This window comes from Panicum hallii, chromosome 4, assembly GCF_002211085.1.
Source record: "Panicum hallii strain FIL2 chromosome 4, PHallii_v3.1, whole genome shotgun sequence".
Classification (NCBI taxonomy): Eukaryota; Viridiplantae; Streptophyta; class Magnoliopsida; order Poales; family Poaceae; genus Panicum; species Panicum hallii.
The window spans coordinates 6,961,206-6,987,745 of NC_038045.1; the positions used below are offsets into that span (position 1 = coordinate 6,961,206).

Sequence of the window (26,540 nt, forward strand, 5' to 3'; positions counted from 1 at the left end):
TCAATGTCTAGGCACGCTCGAAACCCCATCAGGCCAGGAAAATAGGGTCCAAGTCGAGCCAGACCACCCTTTTCTTTCTGGGACTGTCTAGACATCTTTCGGGTGATTTCTCTGTTAGTAATCACTCACTTTTTAGACCAATAGCACAATGACACGTCATAGCTAAACTTACAAGGAAAACTGAGTGATACGGCAATTATTTCCAACTGGAAAACCATCAGACATGCAATGCAATAAAACTGAGTGATAATAACTACAAAAATCACCCAAAAAGACTAATTTGTGCGCTGTTCAGAGTTCAGACCCATTGTCAACAAATTAGGGAGTCACGTCTCTTTTGTAACAAAAATCACCCCAAAAGACTAATTCATTATTTTGTAAAAACCGTATTGAACAGTTTTGAAAACTTTAACAAAAGATAACATAGAACAGTGACAATACTCAATGATTGAAATACAAATGAATATCTGAATTGGAAAGGTCTTAACATGCACTGAACTACATCCTTTCCATGTGTGCTCTGAAACACTGAAGAAGCATCTGAACTTAAAAAAGGTACTGACCATGATACACATATTAGCCTATGAAATTTTGATACGGATTGCAACTACTGACCATAATACCATATATTATGCCTACGAAGGAATCAAACCATTGAATGACAAAAAGTAATTGAAAATAGCACTAATATCATATGAATGCCCTGCAAAATACTGAAAAACTTAAAATTAATTGAAAATAATTAATGAGATTGACAGGGTTAAATACCACGAGTACCCTAAAGAAAAGTGCTCACAGCCTAAGCAGGAATTAGCCGGCGGCGGCTGCAGGGCAGCCTAGCCTGCCGGATAGGGACGCGGCCCGCATCGGCCCATAAGTGGGATAGGACTCGGAGGCCCAACAATGAAGCCCCGGACGCGTGGCGCCCCGCAGGAAGTAGATAACAGAGTAGCATGATCCAAGCTTCCAGCGAACTGACAGGCCAACAAATCAAAAGGGCCAACAAAAATAACAACAGACTGGCCCGTCAACAAAAATAGCTGCACGAATCTGGAAGAGGAATCGCAACCGTAGAAATCTGGGTGAAACGAAAGAAGAAAATCACCTGATAGATGTATAGAAAAACCGTTTCTTTTTACACGTAAAATTCATTTTATTATTTTGGGCCGGGCTTAGGTTGGGCTCGATTGTTTTCGGGCACCAAAATGCTGGCCAATTCGGCTCCATGTTCTCAAAGCTTACAAGCCAATTCGTCACGATGTTTTCGTATTCCGGGCCATGGGCAACCTGTGCAAAAATGCTTTGGTCTAGCCACAAGTTTTGCTTCATTGTCTTAAGAAATACTCCCTTCACTTCAAATTATAGATCGCTGTTCAGATCTTTATTCAGACATAGAATATATCTAGACACGTAACAAAGTTTATGTGCTTAGAAAAGATAAAATAATTTATAATATAGGACGGAGGGAGCACTTGCTTAAAATGTCAATGGTTTTATCTATGTGGTGCTTCATATGTCTCTTTCTCCTCCTTTGTGGCTTGGGGTTGAGCATTAGCGGCAAAATGCAAGTTAGCCCATTTAAACAATCATCCGGGCCTCGACTAAGAAGAGTTTGGCCCGAGAAGACGAGAGGTCTCTGGGCCTCGCTCGCAACAGGGAGGGGGCGCACGCGTCACGGCGCTTCCGTGCAGGTACCCTGGGCTCCTGTTCGCTGAACCTGAGAACTCACCCCATCCGAACACAAAAAATTTCCCAATCAATAACCCCAACCCCTCAGGCCAGGGCCCCCTCGCTCCGCCTCGCCGCTGCGAGACGGCTCCTCACCCAACTACCTCCTCGGCTCCTCGCCCACGCCTCCTCGGCACGCTTCCGCCGCCGCCCCCGTCCGCCGCTGAGCCGAGGCGGGGCGCAGCCTCCTCTCCTCTTACGCCGCCGCCCACCGCAGCACGATCGGAGATCCGCGCCGCTCCTGCTCGCTCATCCGATTCGGTACGTCCGGTCCGCCGCTCCTTTTTCCCTACCCGATTCGCGAATCCAGGCGTGGGCTGCTCGATCCGGAGGCCGAACGCGCGGGTGCGTAGGTAGGGTAGGAGACCGTCGTCTGCCAGCGTCAGATCGCCTCGTGCTGGTAGCTGCGGCCTGCGTGCCCCCCTAGGGTTCGGTCCGCGAGGGGCAGGGAGGCTGCTCGCTGTCGCCCCGCCGGCAAGCGTCGGGCAGTGCCCTTGCAGGCGCGATGCAGCTTCTGCGGTTTTGGGTTGGACGGCGCGTGGAGTGCTAATCTGCGGCCTGGCTACCAGACCGCCTGTCTGTGCTTCCTTGCATGCTTTGTTTGGGGGTTGGGTATGGATAGCTGAAGAAGGGGACCTAGTCGAGTCCTTGATGTTGGGATGTTTGGGGAGCGGCACCGCCTCTGAGCTTGCACTTGGGGGTGTGGATCAACGAGGGGATAAACCTTGCACTTTGTTGGGTGAAGCTGTGCATTGTGTTTTTAGTAAGGCAGCTCACAAACCCACATGCGTGATGTTTCATGGACCGAGTGCATCCTTGACATGTGCACAGAGGTATTGCGATCATGTTTAGGGTTTACTGGAGCATACCAATGCTTATATACGAGGACTGTCCATCATCCCATGCCCATGACATGTGGCGTCTCACGGGACGCGAGATGTAACGTTCTTCCGCTTGCTACATTGATGTCAGCCTTTTGGTTTTGCATGGCTCTATGTTAAGCTTGAAGTATTGCTCTTATGGGAAAGTTTAAGTCGTGACCAGTGAATTACTAGGGCTTTCGAATTTCAATCGGTAATGATTCTGTTTTGGAAGGTTTTGCATGGTGGGGACCTTGTATTGTAAAGCCAATCTAGTTTCATGTTACTGTGTATTGCTATCTGAGTGCTGATACTGCTAATCATGGATTATTCTGGAATTTATTTCTGTTACAAGTTACAACCTGTCCATTTGGCCATCTTAGAATCAGTTGGTATTTATAACTGTTATTAAAGTATTGCACCGAAGAAAGGAAGAATGGTAGGAAATCAAGGAAGGCCAGCCAAACGCAGCCATCCTCACTGGCGCCAGTGGGATGCACAACACTTGCTCCAGTCAGCCGTAGGGGCGGTGGCCTGGAATGGGGTGGCTGCTATGGTTGATCTGAGGGGCCGGCAGCCTGTCACAGGGGGGCAACAGGGAGAATATGTGGTGGGCTGCTGTTGTGTGGCAGGAGAGAGTGGTGGCAGTGGTGATGCTGCATCGCATTGGGGAGACGACAATGCATCAAGGAAAGCCTAGAGCATATCTACTGTTGGGGTTCTCTTCCCTTTGCTCCTTTTATAACAATACAGCAAAGCATTTTTGTCCCCAGCAAGCCTTTTCTCTTTCCCTTTTCATTTTCCTTTTTCCTTCCTCTCCCCTGCTTCTGCTTCTGCTTTGCTGTTTCATAGGATGTGTGTGTCGTCACATAGAAGGGGTTGGGTTACTATGCCTTGCCTTGCCAACCTTAACGCAATTGATCTTTATTGCTTTATTATCTGTCTAGTAACTCTTTACTCTTTTTCATGAAGACATTTTAGTTCTTGGGTTAATGTGATTTGAAAACTACTGTTTAATTGCGGATACATACATCTATATGCCTATGTCCAGTCTGCTGACATGTATAGACAGACTCAAGTTCAGTCAGGCTTTGGGCTGTCTTCCATGTATATTTAATCTTTTTCAAGTATTATCTGTAATTATCAGTGGTTGAATCTATGCTGTAATTGTTCGTTAGTGATCAGCTAGCAGTTTGACTTCATGTGGTGCATAATGTTTTTCGTGCTAGTTATTTTCTTAATGAATTAATTGGTCATATGACTTGTGGGTCACATGTGCAGGCTAGTTTGAAAAGCTGTGCCAAGTTGGATGCGCTACAATGGAGATTGACAGCCTAAGAGAAGGATTTGACCGAGTTGCTGAGAAACGTGCGTTATCTTCTGCTAAAGCACTGGAAGCTGTTGATCATTTAGTGAATGAAGTTGAGCAGGCAATTGTCAAGCTGCAGATGATGAATACAGATTCTACTGGGAATGTTGACCATACAACCATCCTTGCAGAACTGAAAGCTAAGTTGAATGAAATGGCACCACTAAACCAACTTGAAGGCAGCCAAAAGGAGCTTAATGTTGCCCTGAGCAAATATCTCAAGCTCCTTGAGAAGTCTTTTAATCCAGATATATCGAAGGCATACCGAAATGTGGATTTTGAGGTTCATACGGTAAACAACATCATAGCAAATCATTTCTACCGCCAAGGCCTATTTGATCTTGGTGACATGTTCCTCCGTGAGTGTGGGGAATCAGGTGGAGCATCCTTGAAGTTACCATTTCAGGAGATGTATGGTATCCTTGAAGCAATGAAAGCGAGAAACCTTGAGCCTGCCCTCAGTTGGGCTGCCAATAACCATGACCAGCTGCTGCAGAATGGATCTATGCTCGAGTTCAAGCTTTATCAGCTTCAGTTTGTTGAGATACTATCTAAAGGAAGCAGGGATGGGGCCAGGGAAGAGGCTATTCAATATGCCCGGACTCACTTGGTTCCGTTTGCATCTGTGCACAAGGAAGAATTCCAGAAGCTAATGGCTTGCATTCTCTGGGTTGGTCGGCTGGATCAATCCCCGTATTCTGAGTTAATGTCATCAGCGCATTGGGATAAGCTAGCTGAGGAGCTTACCCATCAATTCTGCAGCCTTCTGGGTCAGTCTAGGGAGAGCCCACTGAGTGTCGCAGTATCAGCTGGTTTCCAGGGACTACCAACTCTACTAAAGCTGATGCAAGTCATGGCTGCAAAGAAGCAGGAGTGGCAAGTGATGAAGCAGCTCCCAGTCCCCATAGACATTGGGCCAGAGTTCCAGTACCACTCTGTTTTTGTGTGCCCGGTGCTGAGGGAGCAATCTACTGAGGAGAACCCCCCGATGCGAATGCCTTGTGGGCATGTCGTCTCGAAGCAATCCATCATGAAGCTGTCAAAGAGCAGCTCCAGGCCTTTCAAGTGCCCCTACTGCCCCTCGGAGGCCGTCGCGTCACATTGCAAGCAGCTGCATTTCTAGACGTCTGTCTTTTCTGGCTGCGCAGACCTGTTGATACATGCTTTCCCTCCTGTTCCCTGTTACAACGGTCTAATAACTTATCTGTACTCTGTAATATACATGTGTGTTCGGTTAAACATGTAGTGTCGTCTGGATGTTAATCTGTACAGTCGCAAGTTCCAGTATGTTCAAAGTCATCTGGTGGTTCAAGGGATTTAATAATGTTAGCGGGCAAGTGAAGTGGATGGTCTGGGAGTATGTCGTGGTGCTACAACAATGTAAGTTGTTGAACCATGGGGTGACCAAAATTTGGGGTGACCAAAATTGATATGGGAAAGAATTGGCTTGCCCATGTTTGTTCATCCACTCGTTCTGTCGGAAAAAAGTGTCGAGAGATGTCTGCCAATTGGCGAAAGCTTGCAGACATAAACCAGCCGCAGCAGATGATTTGCAATTGCACGGTTTTGGGTATTTTGATAGTTGAACGGTCAAACTAAGAGAAAATTACCTATTTAATACTGATAAAATTGAGAATTACTTATTTGATATTGAAAATTTTAACTTCTCTATTTGACATTGATCAGTAGTTAACGTGATGAGTAACATGTGGGCTCTCCCCTCTCTTTTCTAGGTTAAAATGATTATTAAATCACCTTCAAAATTCATGAAACTTTTTGTAGGGATATAATGAATGGAGATGAATCCATTTTGCACAAAAATACATATATAGCATTAAAAATCTTAAAATAAAAATTCATCAAAGTAGGAAACTTTTGAAGATTATCTAAATTTTTAGTGCACAAAAAATACTTTCCAAAAATTATGCAAAAATACATAATATTCCTACATTTGGATGAAAGAATTTTTAAAATTACTTTACATGATAAATTGCCAAGAAAATTTGAACTTATTTAAGAAAAAGAAATTCTAAAGTTGTTTCAAAAAATAAATTTTGAGATAACTTCAAGATTCTCTAAGTAACATATGATTGAAGGTAATTTTAAAATTTATTTCATGCCATGATAGGATTATTAGGTATATTTTCATAATTTTTGAAAAATAATGATGTGTCCTAAAAATTTAGATAAGCTTCAAAAGTAGACTATTTTGGTGATTTTAATTTCAAGATTTTAAATGCTACACATGTGTTTTTATGCAAAATGGATTCATCTCCATTTGTTATATCCTTACAAAAAGTTTCATGAATTTTGGAAGTGACTTAATAGTTGTTTTAGCTTAGAAAAGAGGTGTAAAGTCCACAAATTACTGCTCACGTGAGTTAAATGACATGATGGACGAAATTGTTAAATAGGGAACGAAAGTTCAATTTAGTGTCAAATAGGAAATTTAAAAATTTTAAATGTCAAATAAGTGATTCTCAATTTTACCAGTGTTAAATAGGGAATTTTTTCTCAAACTAATAATAAAATTTGCCGGGGTTTGAAATCTTTAGAGAGCTCTTTTGTGTGTGCGGTGTGGTGGGGGTGGGGGTGGGGGGGGGGGCATTTATATGTTGACTAACGACGAAATTCAGCAAAATAAACAACGCTGAATGCCAGATAATGTCGAAATTGGACTAAGAAAAACAAAAGCGAATTTCAAATGATGGAGATTCAGGCGCTCTTGCAGCTTGGATGGCGGACAGCAGTTCAGCACGGATCAAACGCTCTCACGCCCAAGCGTCCGCCGAACACGAAGAACCGTCCGATCCCGTGACAGGTTCGCGTCGCCATTGCTGCCCCCCTCTCTCCTTCCTCCCGAGTCCCGGCCGCGCCTTTCTCCAAACGAATTTCAGCGGCCGGCGGCGGCGCGCTGGTGTGATACGATGCCGCTGCATCACAGAACGGCTCGAGAGATGGCGAGCTACGGATAGCGGCTTCGCTCTGCTCGCGGAAGGACGCGCGCATCGACCCGGCCGTGCTGTTGTGCAAGCGACGCGCGGCAGGTCTGTGCTCTCTCGGTCCCTCTGTAATATAGCTACGCATGTTCACTGAAGCCCTGCGCTATTGTCTGGATGCTAATCTGAGTAAGGCCAGTCTGGATCTGAGTAGGCTGTTCAGATCTCGCTCAGGTTAAGGACTTCAAAAGTGTTGCAATCGGAAATGGATCCTCTGCATTAGAGGACTTGCACAGTCTGCATTAGGACTTAGGGCTTCTTCGAACCATCTGATAAGATTTCGATATCCCAGATTGATCGCTATAGTTTGGAACGCTGTGCAAGACTCACCTGCCCTGGTACTTTGACCCAGTCCACTGCCTGAAGTTCAACGTATTCTGAAAATGTTGACTATAGGAGTAGAATAAGTAGAATACAAGGTGCTGATCAGCTGCCTGAAGTTCAATGTATTCTGATTTTTTTTGCAATAGGAGTGGAATACAAGGTGCTGATCAGCTGCCTGAAGTTCAATGTATCCTGATTTTTTTTAAACAATAGGAGTAGATTACAAGGTGCTGATCACCTGACCAAATTGTAAACAACCATAATTCTTATGCACAGAACTTGGATTCTTCTGATATAAACAAAGGGTGAAACTTATTAGAATGTAAAGCAAACAGTGCTTGAGCCATTTATACAGAACACTTCCTTTTCACCCTCTACCGTTTATGTTTGAGAATGCAATTTTGATTGCGTGAACTTCAGAAGAAATGTGTTCTGCAGGCAGTCGGTCTTTCGGTGACTCCATGGAGCACGATAGTCCTAGCTTGATTAGGGGGATGATGCAACTCTGCATGGCCAGGATTGTTTGATTTGCACCTGCCATTATCTCTTGCACTATAATGGGGTCCAGTATCATGCCGATTTTATCTGGGAAGGCCGACTTCACAAAGTTGTGAAGGCTCAGGCCATCCTGGAATGTTTCATCGGTAGGTCGCTTTCCAGTGAGTATTTCTAGTAACAGCACTCCGTAGCTATAGACATCGCCTTGGGTTGAAACTTGTCCTCCCTGTCCATACTCTGCATTCAATTAGATAACCGGAGTTGAGAACTATTAGAGAAAATTGTATCAAATTACATTTGGTTTAAGCTGTGACACTATGAGGACTCCGTGATTCACTTCTATCATAAGTGAAAATTGCAAAAGAGGAATTTTGCCTCACCTGGTGCAATATATCCAATGGAACCTTTGAGTCCAGCCAAGCTTGAAGAATTGTCACCCCCAAACCTATGGTCTGTGCACAGGAATCTCGCAAGCCCAAAGTCACTGACACATGCACTCATGTGCTCGTCCAAAAGAATATTCTGTGGTTTCAGGTCACAATGAATTAATGGATGGCCAAATTGGTTATGAAGGTAATCAAGAGCAAATGCTACATCTGTAGCTATGCTTATACGCTGATGCAGGGTCAAAAACCTCTTATGGCTATGCATGTCTGATCTTTGGTGTAGCCACATATCTAAACTTCCGTTGGGCATGTATTTGAATATGAGAGCTTTGAATTCATCGCCATTAGAATCTATAGTGGAACATGAAGTGATGACTTTAACAAGATTCCGATGCCGAATGTTTCTAAGGGATTCACACTCTGCAATGAAGCTCATAGATGATCCATATAAGTTTAAGTTGAAGACCTTGATTGCAACTGGATTCTTGGTGTCCTCTAATGTGCCCTTGTACACGGTTCCAAATGAACCTGAACCGATTATGTTGTCATAAGACAACCTATCTGTTGCTTTGATAATGTCTTCATATGACACGTTCACCCTCTCATTGGAGCAACGATTTGTTGTTTTTGAACCTTTTTTCAGAAGGACAATGCTAAAGCATGATAGTAATATTGTTCCCATGACAGCAACTGGGATGGCTATCTGTTTTGTTAAGGACTTGTGCTTTGTTCTGTGTTCTTCAGTGCAAATGGGCAGTCCTAGCATGGGGGTCCTTGTGCATAATCTCTTGTTTCCCTCAACCGACACCTTGCTAGCATTTTCAAAGACACCAGTTGTTGGTATTGCACCAGTGAAATCATTGAATGATAGGTTGAGATACTCCAAGGAAGCGAGGGGTGTAAATATATCTGGGATTTCTCCTGACAGATTATTTCGAGAAAGATCCACCTCTTTGATGCCTTTTAAATTCATCAGAGAAAGTGGAATACTCCCTTCAAGAAAGTTTCCCTCCATCTGTAGGGTCTCCAGCACAATACATTGGCCAAGTGTCGATGGTATTTGGCTGGACAACTGATTATTGGATATGTTAAGAAGGCCAAGATTAATGAGTGCTCCTACTTCTTGTGGTATAGATCCAGTTAGGTTGTTATATGATATGTCCAAACCTTTAGAGAGTGAGGAAATCTGTAGGAGCTCAGTTGGTATGCTCCCACTCAGCGAGTTGTGAGAAAGGTTTAGCTTTTGCAAATTCTGACATTTACCTAAGCTCCCAGGTATAGTCCCATTCAGGTTGTTCTGTTGTAAATAAAGTTCATTCAACTGCACAAGATTGCCAAAAGAATCTGGAATCAAGCCAGACAGATTGTTTCCGGACAAGCTTAGGATGGTCAAGTGGTGAAGAGTTCCAATAGCAGAGGGTATGCTTCCTGAGATAATATTGTCATGCATCATAAGATTATTCAGTATCTTGAGGTTTCCTATCTCAAGAGGTATGGTTCCAGATATCTTGTTCATGCTTAGCCACAAAGTGTAAACTGTGGTGGAAAGATTTCCAACTGAACTTGGCAAGCTTCCTCCCAAGCTATTAGACTGTAGGCATAGTTCTGTCAGTTGAACGCAATTACCCAAAGAAGATAAGAAGTTCCAATCATTAGACTCCAGGTGGTTATAGCTGAAATCTAAATATAGAAGATTTTTCAAGGACCCTAAAGATGGTATTGAGCCCGAAAATGAGTTGATGGCAAGATCAAGAACTGTTAGACTTGTGGCATTAGCAAGTGAAGCTGGTATTAGCCCTTCAAAATAGTTATCTTCAAAGATCAATGATTGAATGTTTGGAAGGAAGCCTCCGATGCCATGTGGCAACCGTCCATGGAGTAAGTTATTGCCAATGTAAAGAAATGTTAGTGATGAAATATTGTAAATAGATGGTGGCACTGTGCCAGTGAGCTTGTTTGCTGCAAGGGCTAATCCTCGTAGGCTTTGTTTATGACCCAAACTCTCCGGGATGCCCCCAACCAGGTTATTATCAGCAAGGTAGAGATATGCTAGGGAAGAAAGGTTGCTCAGTGAGGATGGTATGTTCCCACTAAGGCTGTTTTGCCAGAGATCTATGCGGACTAGTGATGAGCCCATGGAAATAAATGGTGGAATCTCCCCACTGAGATTGTTTTGCCTAAGGTTAAGTGATTTCAATGAAGAGCTATTGCCTAAGGATACTGGAATTTGACCTGTGAGGTCATTCTTCCTTATATCAAGATACTCAAGGAATGGGATACTACCTAATGAGCCGGGGATACTGCCACCGAGAAAGTTGGTGCTGAGGTTGAGGTACTGGAGTCTCTGTAGCTGCCTGAGCTCTGAGGGAATTTGCCCATGGAGTTTATTATTCTGCAAGTTTATCACACGAAGAAAGGTGAGGTTTGTGATGCACGGAGATATTGTACCAGAGAGCTGGGAGTTCTCCAAATCCAATGCAATGACACGAGACACCCGTGTGTTGCTGCAGGTGACGCCACGCCAGTTGCAGAAATGGAGTGATTCATTGCTGCCCCAAGAGTGTAAAGATCCAGCGGGGTCAGAGAGCTGGGACTTAAAACAAAGGAGAGCTTGGCGATCAGCTTTTGCTTTGGCTGACAGTGGAGTGGAGGGCAAGGTTGCAGCTTCTCTAATGGAAATCGCACCTGTAGAGCGATAAGATGATGTCAAAGCTAGGAGATAGGAAAGAAGAAACAGAGTTCGTCGGGAAGGATGATGCATATTGCTTTATGACTCGATTCTAACTTGTTTTTTGTGCCTAGGTAAGTGCTGAATGGAGTCCTATTTATACATGCATAACGCAAATATAAGATGTTTCGAGGAAGGTTTGAACAACACATATGGATCCATTGTTAGGTTTGAAAACTGGTTTGCGAGAGATAGAGACGGTCGCTATAATCAGGACCACCGATTAAAAATTCTGTGTAGGATAAAAGAATAAATCCCACATGTTCTTTTCTTGGGAGTTATAGATTTTTCACTACAACCGTGCAGGGTCTCTGCAGAGACCAAGAGCAGATTTAACAAAGATTTTAATTTCTTTCACAAGCCCTTCTAGATGTCCATTTATTTGCCTTTTTATATTCTTGATAAGTATAATGCGTAAATACCTGATAAAATAAAGCACCAAATAAAAATGTTGAGGTAATCAAGATAATATTGTAGGTTCTGAGAGTCAAATAAATTGGAACTAATTAAAAAAGATGTAGTCTCATATGGGGAGAAACTTAGCAATTTGGATCTTTTTTCTTTCTGCTGTGCTCTCAATTGGTAACTTTATTTGAAAATAAATTAATGTAAGCTCACATGATTTCGTGCCTGTAATGTTTGGTTTAGCGTCATACCTGCTAATAATATTGCTTATCCTAGTTCTCACGCTGCTGAGCACTGAAAAAATATGGATAAATCGAGTGGGAGCTCAACAAGGTAGCATTACTCAACCTTGTTGAGCTATATGAGTCATACAGCTTGTAGTCGAGAGGAGGGAGATTGCAAGGATTGGTCACATCGAAAAGTAAATTCTGAAATCGTGACCAATATTTGTCAATCCAGAATTAATTAACTAATTAATTAATTAATTAATATATATACGAGACTCGGTTATGGCTCAATTTTGTGGATGGAGGGAATGCTGATTCACGGTGAGCTGGTTTGCTTGGAAGTCATCAAGTCTGTTGACCAGTCCAAAGCATAAGATCAAATATGTGGTACTCAGTTGAACGGTTAAGTCAAGCCACATACTGCAACCGATCAGTTTTAATCTTAGAACTCCGTGAAGGTGGAAAATGCATGCCTTTGGCAGGGACAGGGGACTGCTGACAGTGCGACTAGGGCACTTCACTTAAGATGGATGTGGTTTGAATGGACCGAGGCAGAGCGCCCCTGGGTTGGCACAGGGAAATTTGGATTTTTGACACCCCAAACGTGTGACGTCGCATGTTTGACCCACCTGCTACTTCAGTAGATCGGAAACTTTTCAGAGCGAACACCATTGTCACAATTGGTGATGGAAGGACAACAGCATTCTGCCAATCATCATGGTTAGATGGTAGAGCACCAATGGATCTCTTTCCAGACGACCTTTACAAACTCGCTTGAAGGAAGGAAAGTAAGAGAGGAGATAGAAAATCAAAGATGGACTCATGGATTGTGGTCTTGTGGAGAATGAGCACCATAGCTGAGATGGCAGATTTTGTGCAGTTGTGGAATCTTGTGCAGCAAACAACCTTCATGGGTGATCCCTACATAATTGCATGGCACTGGACAACTGATGTATGATGGATGATGGAAGGACAACAACATTCTGGTAATCATCAGGTCCAATTTGCTGGCTCATATAGTTCTTTCAATGGAAGCTCTGTTTGGAAAGTATATGTAGAAGGAAAACACAAGTTCTTCGCATGTCTGCTCGTCCAATGCAAAATACTTTTGCCCTTACCTTTGATGGGTCATTTGTAACCCATATCTGGTAACCGCCTCTATATCTGTTACCAATACCCGTTACCTATTAGGGGGCTTTCATGTACAGTGCAAAAAGCTTTTTTGCTATTTATGCTGCAAAGTGCCAACTCCTTGCTTTTCCAAAATACTCAAATAAATGCTTGTTAGTTCCACATCTATCGACACTATAACCCTCACCCTTCTGAAGGTAACACTTAATTGCAAGGGTTGTTCACATTTGAAGTAAACTCTGAAATTGTGACCAGCAAGATTTTCTAGTCCAAAATTCAATATTCATGAAACTCAGTCATGTTTCCGTGTTGTGGACGGAGGGAGAGCTGATTCATGGTGAGCTGGTCTGGGAGTCAAGTCTTCTGCAACCAGTCCAAATCATCAGGTCAGATACGTCGTGCTCGGTTAAAAAGATCAAGTCAAGCCATGCAGTGCAATGAATTAGTTTTGTTATACTGTTGAATAAAAGACTTGCAGTAGGGCACTTCACTTTGAACACTGTGAAGGTGGAAAACTGCATGACTTTGGCGGGGACTAGAGATGGCAATGGGTACCCGATACCCGAAACCCGGCGGGTTTTTACTCTATTAGGGTACGGGTACGGGCTAATATCTATAACCGTGGGTTTTTTAATGGGTGATAATCTGTACCCAGCGGGTACGCGGCACGGGTATGGGATCGTAGCACCCGAACCCGCAAACCCACGGGTTTTTTAAACCCGACATAATATAAAGAATGCAGATCATATACTCATTTTATTATGGCCCAATAACTTTATTTTGGAATTTTAATGTCTAATGTAGTGAACTAGTGGTGTCATGCTAGGGATGGTAGACAGTAACTCTTATGGTTGATGTTTATCATGTATTATTGCCTCAGTTTTATGTATGTGTCTATTGGCTGATACATCTGAGTGGTTGAGTACTTAACATATTATCGGGCACGGGCAGCCCGCGGGTACCCACCACCGATGCGGGTACGGGTTTGGAATATAATCTGTACCCGGCAACGGATATGGGTTTCTTAGCGGGTGTACTTTATCCTGACGGGTACGGGTATGGACAAGCAATACCCAGCGGGCGCGTGCCCGTTGCCATCTCTAGCGGGGACGTCTAGGGAATGGGATTAGGGTGAGACGAGTTTACTTTAAACTTATTGCATATTCGAATCAGAAAAAACTTATAACTGCTACATATATTTTTTTGTGCATTCCATTCATAAAATCAGTTTACAGGGTGGTCGTTCGTTGACAATGGTACAAAATTGTTGACGGTGATCACGTTTCCTTCTGGCATGACAGCTGGCTGCTGAACAACTCTTTGGCCGAAAGCTTCCCGGCTCTCTACTCACACAGCACTCACGTCCCGATCACAGTCAAGTGTGTGATAAGAAATGGTCTGCGTCAACACCTGCGACCCCGGCTTACGCGCGCTGCGGATGCTGATCTCTCGGTAATCTCTGACTGCCTCTCTCATGTCACCCTTCACGACAGACCGGGCGTTCGCATGCATACTGGCATGCAACCGCCAAGCCGTAGCCGTTCACTACGCGCGGTGCCTACCTTGCGCTCCAAGCTCCTGCCGTGATCTCGGACGTTGCTAGGGTTTGGGAAGTCCGGCTACCAAGATCAAGTTCTTTGCCTGGCTCTTACACCATGGGAGTGCTCACCTTTACCATAGGAATATTAAGCCCCTTGAGGACTCATGATGTCCGCATTGCCCTGGCATACTTGAGACGGATCGGATGTACACATCTACTCCGGCTGCGGAAAAGCACAGGAAATCTGGGACCGACCACACATCACTGTACAGAAGGCCGTGGGACTTTGGGTTAGCAATTTCACATCTACTCACGCTTCTGAATGTTGAAAAATATGGATAAAGCGATGTGATTTCGACAAGATAAGACTCGGGTTAGATAGTGTAGCTTGCGGTCAAGAAGGGAGAATTCAAGGGTTGGTCACATTGAATAGCAACAAAAAATCAAGTCATGGATCTACATTGTGGATGGAGCTAGGGAGAACTGATTCATGGTGGAGATGGTTCACTTGGGTGTCAAGTCACAGCAACCAGTCCGAAGCCTCTGGTCAGATATGTACTACTCAGCCGAAAGAAAGTCAGGCCATGCAATCGATTTGTTCATTTAGGTTAGTTTGAGTACAAGACTTCAGTTAAAATTCTGTAAAACTCGTTGAAGGTGATGCATGCCTGTGGGCTTTGGCAGGGACTAGGATGAGTCAAGCTTAAGGTTATTGCTATTCAAATTAGAAAAAAGTGATATATGCTATATAAAAATATTTTTGTGCATCCTACTCTTTCTAAGGAAACCAATCTGCATGCGTTTTTGTTTGCAATTTTGCAACCACCTTGTTTTTCTATTCACACTGTAAAGTGCAAACTTCTCATTTTTTCCAAAGTACTCAAATAAAATAATTTTGTGCTTATATTTTTCTACATCTATCAACATTATTCCCTACCCTAGCTCTCACGATGTTGAAGGTTGAAGAAACATGGAGAAACCTAGTGAGTGGCATGTCGGCTATCTCTCTCTCTCTCTCTCTCTCTCTCTCTCCCCAAAGTTTGATCTTTTGATTTGACTTTGTAAGTCTCCGTGGACTTTGCTTTCACTCAATATGATCAATAACAGACTTACAATTTGGAATTCAAATATGTTGCAATCAGCAAATACATCTTGAGGTGACATCTCATTGAATACAAGAGTTGTGTTAGCAGAGAGCTTGTTGCTTGGTCCTGTGACGAGGAGGGAAAAAAATACACGGAGTGACATGTTTTGGATTTTTGTTTATAAAATGTTAAGTGTAGAATGTGTTCCTAAGTTTAAAATACCATCTTGTTTTTTTTCATATTCTTGTTGAAATATTGAAATCAAATCATATTGAGCTTACAACGTTAGATTTGTCAAGACATCCTTTGGTAATAATTCTTATCCTATTTGTAGTGTTGCTATGTTGAAAACCAAACTGCGGCAAACCAATTCCATTGTTGAATACACCTTTCCCAATTCAACATCGGGGTACATGTGTAGAATAGCACAGTTAGTCAAGAAAATCCGCTAGGTCGTCCATGGGCCCAATCTGAAAAACCTCATGATGCGCTATGCCTTGCCTGGTGACACCCATAAATAGTTAAAGAGTTTCATGCTGGCAATCAGACCTGCGTTGGTTTGCTGCATTTCACCATGACAGCCGCTCGCTCTGTCTTATTGTACTTGTGGGTAATAGTGACCTTGCTTATGCTAAGCAGCCACTTTCTTGCAGCCCGCCGCACCCTCCTGGGTATGTACTCTATGTCCTCAAGCAGTATTCCCATTCCAGGCACTATTTATGTGTTGTCTGCATGATATTTTCTCAAGCTATTTGCATTTGTTAAATCTAGTTTCACGCTGATAGAAATTTATAACAGTTCCACTTTTTCTTGAAACCATGACATTACTGGAGAGTCTTCTATTTTTCTCTGAGTTTCTTGCTTGTGTGGTTTTTATGTTCCTTTATATTTATGGTTGAACACAGTGGTATTCAAACTAAACATAAAAAGCCTCAAGATGCGTCAACTACTCATTCACCTCTATTAAACAGTCTAAGTGATCGACAACATTAATAAAAGCAATCAATCCTCAACTCAGAGTTTCACTTCGATACATAGAAAGATCAAGTTTAACAACATCATTCTTCAGCAACTTTGTATAAAATTTGACTGTATCCTTGCATACGTTGATCATAAAGTAGCTGAGCTAGTCGAATATTGCAGCTTGCAGGGGCTCATGGCTCGACCGTTCTGATCCTACACCCGGACCCGGTAAGTATTTCTACCTATTTTACCATTGAGTAACAGAAATGATAATAAATGGTTCTTGACTTCTATTTCAACGATTTGAGTTTTAAATGGATCAAACCTTCAGTTTGATGACAAACATTATTATACACCTTCAGTTTTAAACCTTCAGTTTTAAATGGATCAAACCTTCAGTGTGAAACAAATGTTCTGGACTCTGGGCCAGTTACATTATTCTTATTGTTCTGTAGTTTCTTAGACTAATGGTCAGAAGTATAAATTTATATACTAAGCTGCGGAGGCACATTTTCCCCTTTTGTAGCATGTGAGCAACCCCATCCTCCAGTCAATCCTCCTCAACAGTAGCATGTCCTAAGCGCCACCAGCAGGGCTACCTGCTCGTTTAAGCTTCCAAGAAGCGACCATTATTATACACCTCAATTATTATTACTCTCCGAGCTGATCTGCTGATCAGGTTCTGCTCCTGGCCACAGATACTCGAATGTGCAATGAACTTACAATAAACGGGTGGAATCCTTTTTCTAAAACGATACGTATGAGCTGATGATAGCTTTGGCTGCACATTTGTAACTGTATTCATGTGCCCGTCTGCGAAGTATGAAATTCTGAAATCTGCTCCCGCTTTTCTAGATGTGTTGATTTCTGATCGAACTGATTTCTTCCATATTTGGACCCAATATGGATTTTCTAGATCTGTATGGAATGATTATGCGCCTAGAAATGGCAAAACGAATTATAATTTGGAACGGATGGAGTAACAGATAAACGGGAAAGAACTGGCCTGCCAATATTTGTTCATCACTCGTTCTATTGGGGCAAAAAGTTGTAGAAGTGACCGACTTGTCTGCCAATATGGCGAAAGCCGGCCGATACGAACCAGCAGAACAGGTGATTTGCAACTGCAAGGTTCCGAATCTTTTGACAGTTGGGCAGTGGTGAAATTTGATGACAACAAACTAAATGTCAAGGTTTTGAATCTTTTGATAGTTAGGTAATCATTTATATTTATATGTCAACTATTGGCAAAATTTGACAAAAGAAACAATATTGAATGGAGAAATAAACAACTATACAGATTTTAGTCATACTTGTGGAGAGTAATTTAGATTTTTTCTAAATTATTATATATGCTAACTAATGACGAAATTCGACTAAAAAACCAAACTTGATGTCAAAACAAATGATGGCGAAATTCGGACTCTTTTGGCGCTTGGATGGCCGCCGGCGCCGTCCGATCGTGATCGGGGTGGGCGGAGCGAGTCTGCACTCTGCAGCCACAGTACGAACTTCCCGGCACAGAAACAGAAACAGCTCGAGAGATGGCGGGCTAGGATGGCGGGGCGGCCGCTCCCTGCTCGCGGAGGGACGCGCGCATTGACCAGGCCGTGCTGTTGTCTAAGCGACGCGCTGCGGGCGGCGCACGGGAGGATGCGGCTCGGGAGCAGCTAGGGTTCCGCGACTACCAGGTACGTGAGCGCATTGGTTTGGTTGGTTATTATACGTTGGGGTTGTTCCTCCATGCGGATGAGGGCGAACTTCCGTACGCGTTTCGTGTGCGGATTCGGGGCTGGTGCCCAATCCTGACCCGAAATCGGCTTGTAGAAACATGGTTTGAACCCGGTTGTACTCTAGTTGCCCGATTGGATCTGATACAAATTCTCGACCCGAAGAACCGGCAAGACCGCAATCGCCAAAATAAGGTTACACTTTCAGCAAATTAAAGCGACTTGAAGAATACGGAATGAAAAAATGGATGGTAGGAGCAGAGCATCACTTAGTACGTTAATGCTTCTATGCAGTAGGCAGTCACTGTAACTCTCTGCTGCCTTTCTGCAAATTGAGGCCAATTTGTTTTATTCATTGTACTGCAGTACATGTTTGAAGACTGTGCTTGATTTTGAGGATCTCAGCGCAAACTTGTCCCACTTCAAGACGCTCTTCCGGTGTTCTGTGTGGGTTAGTCTGATGTTTCCTGTGCGCATTCTAGGTTGGTCTAGGCGATTGCAGATTAGTCCTGACCCAAAATTGGTTTCTAGAAACATGATTTGAAATTTGAATCCAATTTTGCTCAATTTGTGTCACTTGAGCTGATTCAAATCCTCGTGTATGAAAAAAAACCAAGATGACATTAGCTGCAGGTGCCAAAATAGGGGTAAGCAAATTAAGGCGAATTTGGCGAATGCAAAAGGTTAGCAGCAAAACATCACTTAGTGGTTAGAACATTAACGATTTATGCAGAAGCCAGTTGTCACCATAACTAACTGCTGTATTTCTGCAAACTAAGGCAAATATGAAACCATACAGAATGCCAAGGGTAAAAAAAGCGCTAGGCGCTAGGCGGGCGTTAGGCTTGGCAAAAAGAGTAATCGTGCTTAAGCGTTAGTATAATATATATATATATATAGTTCATAACTGCATATTACATATGCATTGGCGCGCGGGGGGAGCAGGCCAGCAGGAGGGGCGGCGGCGCGCGGGGGGGGGGGGGGGGGGGGGGAGCAGGCCAGCAGGAGGGGCGGCGGCGCGCAGGGGGAGCAGGGGCGGGGGCGGCGGCGCGCGGGGGGGAGCAGGGGCGGCGGCGCCGGGGGGGGGGGGGCAGGGGGCGGCGGGGGGGTGGGGGGGGGGAGGGGGCGGTTGCGCACAGGGGGAGCGAGGAGCCCGTCTAATACCAAGCTTGGCGCCAAAAACTCCCGCCAGCTCCCGCGCGGCTCGCTGAAAAACTCCCGCCTGCCGCTTTTTCACCTCCCAGCCGCGCTTCCGCGCCGCCCAGTCGCGCTTCCGCGTGCGTCCGCGTCGCCTACGCGCGCCTTGCGCGGAACAGGCCGCCTACGGCCGAAGCGCAGCGCCACCCTCCCGCGTCGCGCTTAATCGCGCTTAGGCGTGCGCTTAAGCGCGCTTTTTTGAACGTTGCAGAATGCAAAAAAGGTCAGAAGCCTAGCATGAAGTACCATTTTGTATAGTGATACATATGCTGTAGCTTCCACAACTACCAGCAGTCTCACCATTCTGTTTCATTCAGCATGTGAGTTTGATAACGTCTGCTTGATCTTGAGGATTTCAGTGCAAACTTGTCCCATTCCAGGTCGCTCTCTAGGTGATGTCATGGAGCAAGAGAGTCCTATTCTTACCAATGGAATGATACAGCTCTTCATGGTTTCCGTTACATCGACTTCGTCTTGTAGCATCACTGGATCAATGATCTCATGAGTCTTCTTTGGAAATGCTCTATCCACGAAGCTATGCAGGTTTGTACCATCAGTGAACTTTTGATCAATGGGGCTACTCCCAGTTATCATTTCTAATAGGAGCACTCCAAAACTATAGACATCGCCCTTGGTTGATATCACTTCTCTCATGCCATACTCTGCATTTACATAAACAAACATTATAAAATTAAATACAAACTTTACAGTTGTACAAAGACGAATCAGAAGCAGCATTTTATGAACAACCTTATCTCACCTGGTGGGATGTATCCGATGGATCCTTTTAGGCAAGCCAAACTTTCTGAACAATCTTGACCAGCATCTCTTATGCATAGAAACCTTGCTAGACCAAAGTCGCTGACATATGCAGCCATGTCAAGGTCCAACAGAATATTGCTTGGCTTCAGGTCACAGTGTATTAGCGGAGATGCACATTGATTATGAAGATAATCCATAACAGATGCTACATCCAAGGCTATATTAATTCTTTGACTCAAATTCAGAATCTTTCTTTCACCATGGGCATGGTCCTTTGGATGTAGCCACATTTCTAGGCTCCCATTCGGCATGTACTGAAACACCAGAGCCTTGAAATCTGCCCCACTATAATCCACCGAAGAGCATACAGTAAGGATTTTTACTAGATTTCGATGACGGATATTTCTTAGGGCTTCACACTCTGCAACAAAGCTCCTGTGGGCCCCATATATGTCAAGGTTAAAAATCTTGATGGCAACTTCATTTTCCTGATTATTTAAATTGCCCTTATAAACCATTCCAAATGACCCCGACCCAATTAAGTTAGCAGAAGAGAACCTATCTGTTGCCTTCACAATGTCTTTATATGTTATCTTCTTCATGTGCTCATGCAATGTTTGTGGCTTTGCTTGCATTCTCTTCCTGCAATGAATTGTTGCCAGATAGGAATAAGTAGTAATAACAACAGCAGCAATTGGTATTGTTATCTTTAGTGCCAGAACCAAGAACTTATGTTTCACTTTCCTGTCAATGAATGTTGAGCAAAGAGGCATGCGTTGTATTGGAATATTTGTACACAAATGATCATTTCCAGCAATGGACACTGCACCAGCAATGTCAAAAATTCCACCCCTTGGAACTGCTCCATCAAAGTTATTGAAGGATAAATTAATATGATGTAGAGAATGGTAGGATGCGAAGAACTCTGGGATTTCTCCAGACAAGTTGTTTTGAGATATATCCATTTCAATGATGCCCACCAATTTTGCAAAGGATTGTGGAATGCTTCCTTCAAAATAGTTACTCTGCATCTCAAGATGCTCTAGAAGCATGCATTGGCCAAGAGCGGATGGGATGGTGCCAGATAACCTGTTGTTTGAGATGCTCAGTTTATTCAGGTTAATCAGATTTCCAACTTCCTCTGGTATTGCCCCAGACAAGTAATTATGCGAGAGGTCTAATTCTTCAGAAAGTGAAGAAATTTTGAAGATTTTACTTGGTATACTCCCTTCCAAAGAGTTGTGAGCAAGGTTGAGTATTTTGAGTTGAGTGCATTGTCCAAGAGTTGCAGGTATCCCTCCACTCAAGTTGTTCCCGTCCAATTTTAGATCATTCAGCTGAACAAGGTTACCAATAGTGTCAGGGATTTGGCCAGTCAGATTGTTTTGAGCCAAGGCTAAATAAACCAAGCTGTGCAAATTTGCAATTGTTGATGGTATATTTCCAGTGAAAAGATTATAATCCATGAACACTGTATTGAGGTTCTTCAGATTGCCAATCTCTGGTGGTATAGGCCCAGATATCTTGTTGTTTCTTAGCCACAACTCCTTCATGCTAATCGAAAGTTTTCCAATGGATCTTGGCAAATTCCCATGGAGATTCATCCCCTCCAACAACAGTGTAGTTAATCTGGAGCAGTTTGAGAGTGAAGAGAGAAAACCCCAGTCGTCTGCTTCTAGCATGTTGTATGAAAGATCAAGTTCCTCCAAATTTGGCAGTGACCCAAAGAACGGAATGAACCCAGTTAGCGAGTTATTAGCTAGGTAAAGCCATCGAAGGTTGTATGCGTGGAGAAGAGAGGTTGGGAGTGGTCCTTCAAATTTGTTTCCTGGGAGGATTAAGTCCTGAATGTTTGGTAGTGTGTAGCCAATATCAGAAGGCAATTTTCCAATTAGTGAGTTGTTTGCCATGCCAAGATATTTTAGGGATGACATGTTGAAGAGAGATGGTGGAACTGTCCCAGACAAGCTGTTTATATTCAGATTCACTTTCTCCAGTGTGGGAACATTACCTATGCTCTGTGGGATGCTACCAACTAATTTATTCTGGTTCAGATAAAGGGTAATTAGGGAGGAAAGGTTCCCTATTGAGGGAGGTATTGTTCCTGAGAGATGATTGTCCCCTAAATTAAGATGTTTTAACGGCGGAGAGGGAGCAATAAAAGGTGGTAGTGAACCAAGTAAGTTGTTCTTTTGGAGGCATATAACAATAAGCGATGAGCTGTTGAAGAGTGCCTTTGGGATTTCTCCAGCAAGATTATTGCTTATGAGCCTAAGTATTTGGAGAGATGGACTCTTCGCTAAAGACTCTGGGATACCCCCCATGAGAGGATTGCTTCCTAGATCTACATGTGTGAGAGAAAGGCTGCTGCCCAAAGATGGCGGTATGGTGCCACTAAGCCTGTTTCCAGCAAGAACTAAGATTTGCAACCAAGGAAGATTCCCAAAAGCAAATGGGATTCTACCTTGGAGCTTGTTGCTGCTAAGGTTAATCTCTTGAAGATGAGTGCATTGACTTAGGCTAGGTGGGATCTCACCGCTGAGGGAATTGCTTGACAAATCTAGTATTTGAAGTTGGGAACATGAAATGAGTTCAGCTGGGATATTACCTTCCAAGGAATTCATGCTGAGGTTCAGGATGCTGAGTTTGCTGAGGAGTCCGAGCTCAGATGGTATGACACCATGTAAGCTATTGTTTGATAGTTGGAGCTTTCTAAGGGAGCTAAGCTTGGCAATGCAAGTTGGTATGTCGCCCCTAATGCCTTGTGATGCCATGTTTAGCTCAATGACGCGATGAGGCGACCGTGCACTGCAAGTAACCCCACGCCAGTTGCACAACTCCAATGATGCATTGCTCCATGCAGTGAAAACCGGAGCTTCAGAGAGCTGGGTCTTGATGCAAAGGAGAGCTTGTCGATCGCTTTCAGTTTCATTGGAGATGGCTATTGGCTGGCTGCAAATGTTGGTGAAGATGGAGAGAAGCCAAACAAGACCTAGAGGGAGGAGACCCGGGAGGCCATTACTCTTGCTTACAACTCGACCTAAGCTGTCCGTTTCGTTTTCAAGGGAAAGCATTATATATGGTGCCACACCTAACTTAGAATGGCACACGTGTTTTTGGTGTCCCCAGGATATGGTAGCTGGTAGGGGGTTAGGAAGATGCATCGGATGCTTTTGGTGCTCACCTGAGTTTTCTACTACTGTCCGAATTGTTTGGAAGCAATTGTTTAAGCAAACTAGTAGTAAAATGGAGCAAGGAGCTGTCAGGAAGGTGCCTCGCCATAAATTCCTTGAAAGGTTGTGATACCATCTGATTAGGACCTGCACTGGATTTTTGTCCGGTCACTTAAAACATTGGATACCTGCTCACCAGATTTGCTAATACTGTCTGAATTATCTGGATGTACTTTTTGAAGCTGGCCTGTAAAATATGGAGCTGTAAGTTGCCAGGAAGGTGCCTTGCAATCGAGTTGTTGAGGGTTGCGCGGATTACGCGCAAGGTTCCTGTGAAAATGGAACAAAGGTTACACTTAGCACATCACATGGTTAGTTCATACGACAGCCTTGAAAGTGAAAGGAATCTCTCCCTGTCGGTGCATGTAGACACCCACTTAATATTTTCAAACCTTAAACCCAGGGCGTGCTAGGGTGGCATTAACCCTGCCGGGACCGTGGCACTCGAAACACATGTAGTAGTAGGAACCAAACAGGGCCCAACTCTTCTCCCAGGAAACCATCTCATGATGTGAACACATGGAGTAGCCGGGGCAGGTAGTCGCTTGGGTGACACCTCTGAGTCTGGTATCATCCATAAATACCCTTTACGAACAGCTTGCTTTGGGACACACCGTCAGTCACCACTCTACTAGCTAGTGCTCTGCTGTAGGCTCGTACCCGATGGGACTTTGTTGCAGCTCTGCAAATCCACCGGCCTCTCCGGCCAACAATCCCCCGGGCACATCAGACAATGTACCTCCGGCCACTCCACCAAATGGCCATCTTCGACATACTCAAAGAGGTAAGGCTGGAACACGGTTAGTGCTAAAGTGTGGAATGCTCTTAGTTTTCATTTCCCCAAGGCTAAGTCAAGCTTAAGTCATATGACCAACATTTCGCTGTTTGAACACATGAATACTCCCTTCGTTCTGAAATGTAAGGTATTTTGGTTTGTCCTAAGTCAAACTGTTCTAAGTCTGACCAAATTTATAGAAAAAAATTATATTTTGAATATCAAATAAGAATAATTAGATCCATTTTGAAATATATTTTTATAATTTACTTATTTATGTTAGATGTTAATATTCTTCTCTATAAATTTGGTCAAATTTAGATTACTTTGACTTAGGATAAAGTAAAATATCTTATATTTCAGAACGGAGAGAGTATCGTACAAATTTCGCACCTCATACCGGGAATACGGTTCCTTGATACACAAATTTCGTTCTCTATGAAACACTTCTATTTTTTTTTGGGCACCTGCTTTTTCATTAAAGTAGATGAAGCAAGTACGTTTTTTACGCGCTTTTATTTTTAAACATACTGATTAGCTATTCCTCCTTGTGCTGTAGGATTTGTTACAGGTGGTCGCGAACCTCGTGGGAATAAACACCCGATTCATAATTAAATTCTGACTCGGAGATCATACACAAATGTGGCCATGGAGAAGCAATTATTGGATCGTCTATGCGCAGCGAAGCACTTCTTTTCTAAGCATTTTCTTGCTTATTATTAAAAACATTTTGTCCTTTGCCTGTATGTGTGGTGATCTTGTTTACGCGTCAATATAATGATCGTGTCACGTGTGCAATGTTTTTTGCCACTCTTAAATGTAAGCACACTTGTTTACCACTTGTCTTCGTTTTTTTCTCCATGATAGAAGATACCATGACGTTTGAGTTGTTTGGGAGGGATCTCCTAAAGTGGTTTTACCGGTGAAGTCAAAACTGGTGAAATAAAAAAAAAATAGTTTCACCTGGCGGCTTCTAGTTTGTTTTTACCTCAACTTACAAAATAATTTCAAGCTATGCTATCTTGGTTTGCGCAAAACAGGTGAAGCCGAAGCCGATAAAAATCCTTCCAAACAGATCGTTTGTTTCATTCAAGAAAAATGTATTCCGGCTTCAGCCGGCTGGAGATGTCAGCCCACAGATTACTCTGTAGTTCAGCTAGGGATGATAAGGCCTCAGGTAAGGTGCGGTTGGATTAAAATCCCGCAACTGGAACTTTACACCTTTACTAGTCTGGTGCGGAAATTGCCGGTATCAACACCCACGGTTGGATTATCTTTCTAAGGCCCTGTTTCCTGTTTGTTTGTTTACCCATATATTATATAATCTAGCTTAAATAATTCCCAATGGTTAACAAACATCTTAGATTAATCTAAATTATATAATCCATGTTCTAGATTATGATAATCCTATAAGCTATGGAGGAGATGCCCATTTCAGATTATAAGCTAGATTATATAATCCTACAATTATAAGCTAGATTATATAATCTAGTAAGGAAACAAACAGGGCCTAAGTTGGAAAATAGAGCACCATTATGTTTTAGCATACATGGTGAAACCACACACCTGCACCTGCATTCTTGTGTGTACGGATTTAGCTTCAAATTCAGTCAATAAAAACGTATGCTACCTGCTCAACAATTTTTATTTGCAACTGTTTGAATTGTTTTGAAGTAGTTGTAGTTTTCTTTTAAAATATGAACTACCAATTTGTGAGGAAGGTGCCTTGCTTGCTATTGAGTTCGTTGGCAGGTTGTGATGCTTCGTGCCTTACGGTTAGCTCCATGACATGATGTGCCGACTCGGCTGTGCAAGTGCAGTTTTGCTAGCAGTCAATCAAAACATTCGGTACCTTGTCACTAAGTTTTCTTCTGCTTGAATTATTTGGAAATAGTTGCCGAACTCTATTTGTAAAAGCCATGACCAACGATCAGTAATACTCTGTTTTCCTTTTATCATAGACTATGTGGAAAGAGAGAACCAAAATTTATTTGAAACTGTTGTCCTAGAATTCGAATTCTGGGAACCTTGCTTGGGCATCTTGTATCCGGCCTGATCCATTTGACAAACCTTCCTTGTTAATTTTTGTTTTTTAAAAAGACAAACCTTGTCATTAGGATGGGCAGGCTCGTTACGTTGACGGCAAAGAAAAGGACACTGAAAACTCCAAGAAAGCAGTCCAGACTTTGACAGACATTGGACTCTGATAGATCAGATGCCACCAAGTATCAACCATGTACTGACTCGGCTGAAACAGCAGAACAGAAACTTTTGTAGAATTAGCAACGACGACCACTCGTTGTTTTTCTTTCTTTATATAAGGACACAACAAGGACGCACAAACAGCCCATGCATGCGCGTCCGCCACACACATGCTAAGAACATGAACACCATATCGAGTAAACATGAATATATAGTCGCGCTCACCGCTCAGCAAGTAGTTGTAACTTGTACCAAAGGCAGCTATGAAGATGCAAATTTGTAAGCCTTACAATTTTTTTCTTTTGCATTCTAACTTGATAGTTTTTTTTTCAATCTCATACTAAAATTCATCTTAGCTAGTCGAAGTCCCCGGTTAATTCTATCCTATCTGAATTAAG

At 43.2% G+C, this 26,540-nt stretch overlaps 3 protein-coding genes and 2 long non-coding RNA genes across 7 annotated transcripts; 3 read left to right on the top strand and 2 right to left on the bottom strand.

The window, feature by feature from the left end:
* The first annotated feature begins 1,754 nt into the window (after positions 1–1,754).
* LOC112889445 (protein RMD5 homolog) lies at positions 1,755–5,416 on the top strand. Its single transcript, XM_025956090.1, has 2 exons — positions 1,755–1,989; positions 3,870–5,416. The coding sequence occupies exon 2, from the start codon at positions 3,908–3,910 to the stop codon at positions 5,078–5,080; it is 1,173 nt and encodes a 390-aa protein (XP_025811875.1). The 5' UTR covers positions 1,755–1,989; positions 3,870–3,907; the 3' UTR covers positions 5,081–5,416.
* A 2,206-nt stretch (positions 5,417–7,622) lies between these two features.
* LOC112889814 (probable LRR receptor-like serine/threonine-protein kinase At3g47570) lies at positions 7,623–10,937 on the bottom strand. Its single transcript, XM_025956584.1, has 2 exons — positions 8,159–10,937; positions 7,623–8,015 (listed from the first exon to the last, which is right to left on the bottom strand). The coding sequence occupies exons 1-2, from the start codon at positions 10,923–10,925 to the stop codon at positions 7,648–7,650; spliced, it is 3,135 nt and encodes a 1,044-aa protein (XP_025812369.1). The 5' UTR covers positions 10,926–10,937; the 3' UTR covers positions 7,623–7,647.
* A 4,903-nt stretch (positions 10,938–15,840) lies between these two features.
* On the top strand, positions 15,841–16,934 carry LOC112888401. Its single transcript, XR_003227811.1, has 3 exons — positions 15,841–15,951; positions 16,424–16,471; positions 16,770–16,934. It is a non-coding gene; the product is annotated as an uncharacterized LOC112888401 (long non-coding RNA).
* Positions 16,935–17,698: 764 nt separating this feature from the next.
* LOC112889007 lies at positions 17,699–24,811 on the top strand. The gene is made up of 3 exons (XR_003227984.1): positions 17,699–17,934; positions 19,551–19,713; positions 24,500–24,811. It is a non-coding gene; the product is annotated as an uncharacterized LOC112889007 (long non-coding RNA).
* On the bottom strand, positions 18,577–23,945 carry LOC112889002 (receptor kinase-like protein Xa21). Of its 3 annotated transcripts, XM_025955461.1 has the most exons (5): positions 22,541–22,657; positions 20,491–20,574; positions 19,931–20,367; positions 19,387–19,832; positions 18,577–18,777 (listed from the first exon to the last, which is right to left on the bottom strand). In XM_025955461.1, the coding sequence occupies exons 2-4, from the start codon at positions 20,565–20,567 to the stop codon at positions 19,480–19,482; spliced, it is 867 nt and encodes a 288-aa protein (XP_025811246.1). In that variant the 5' UTR covers positions 20,568–20,574; positions 22,541–22,657; the 3' UTR covers positions 18,577–18,777; positions 19,387–19,479. The 3 variants fall into 3 exon arrangements, with proteins under 3 accessions (XP_025811246.1, XP_025811243.1, XP_025811244.1); XM_025955458.1 differs by having other exon boundaries at positions 19,931–23,945; XM_025955459.1 differs by lacking the exon at positions 18,577–18,777 and having other exon boundaries at positions 19,206–19,832; positions 19,931–23,945.
* Positions 24,812–26,540: the final 1,729 nt, after the last annotated feature.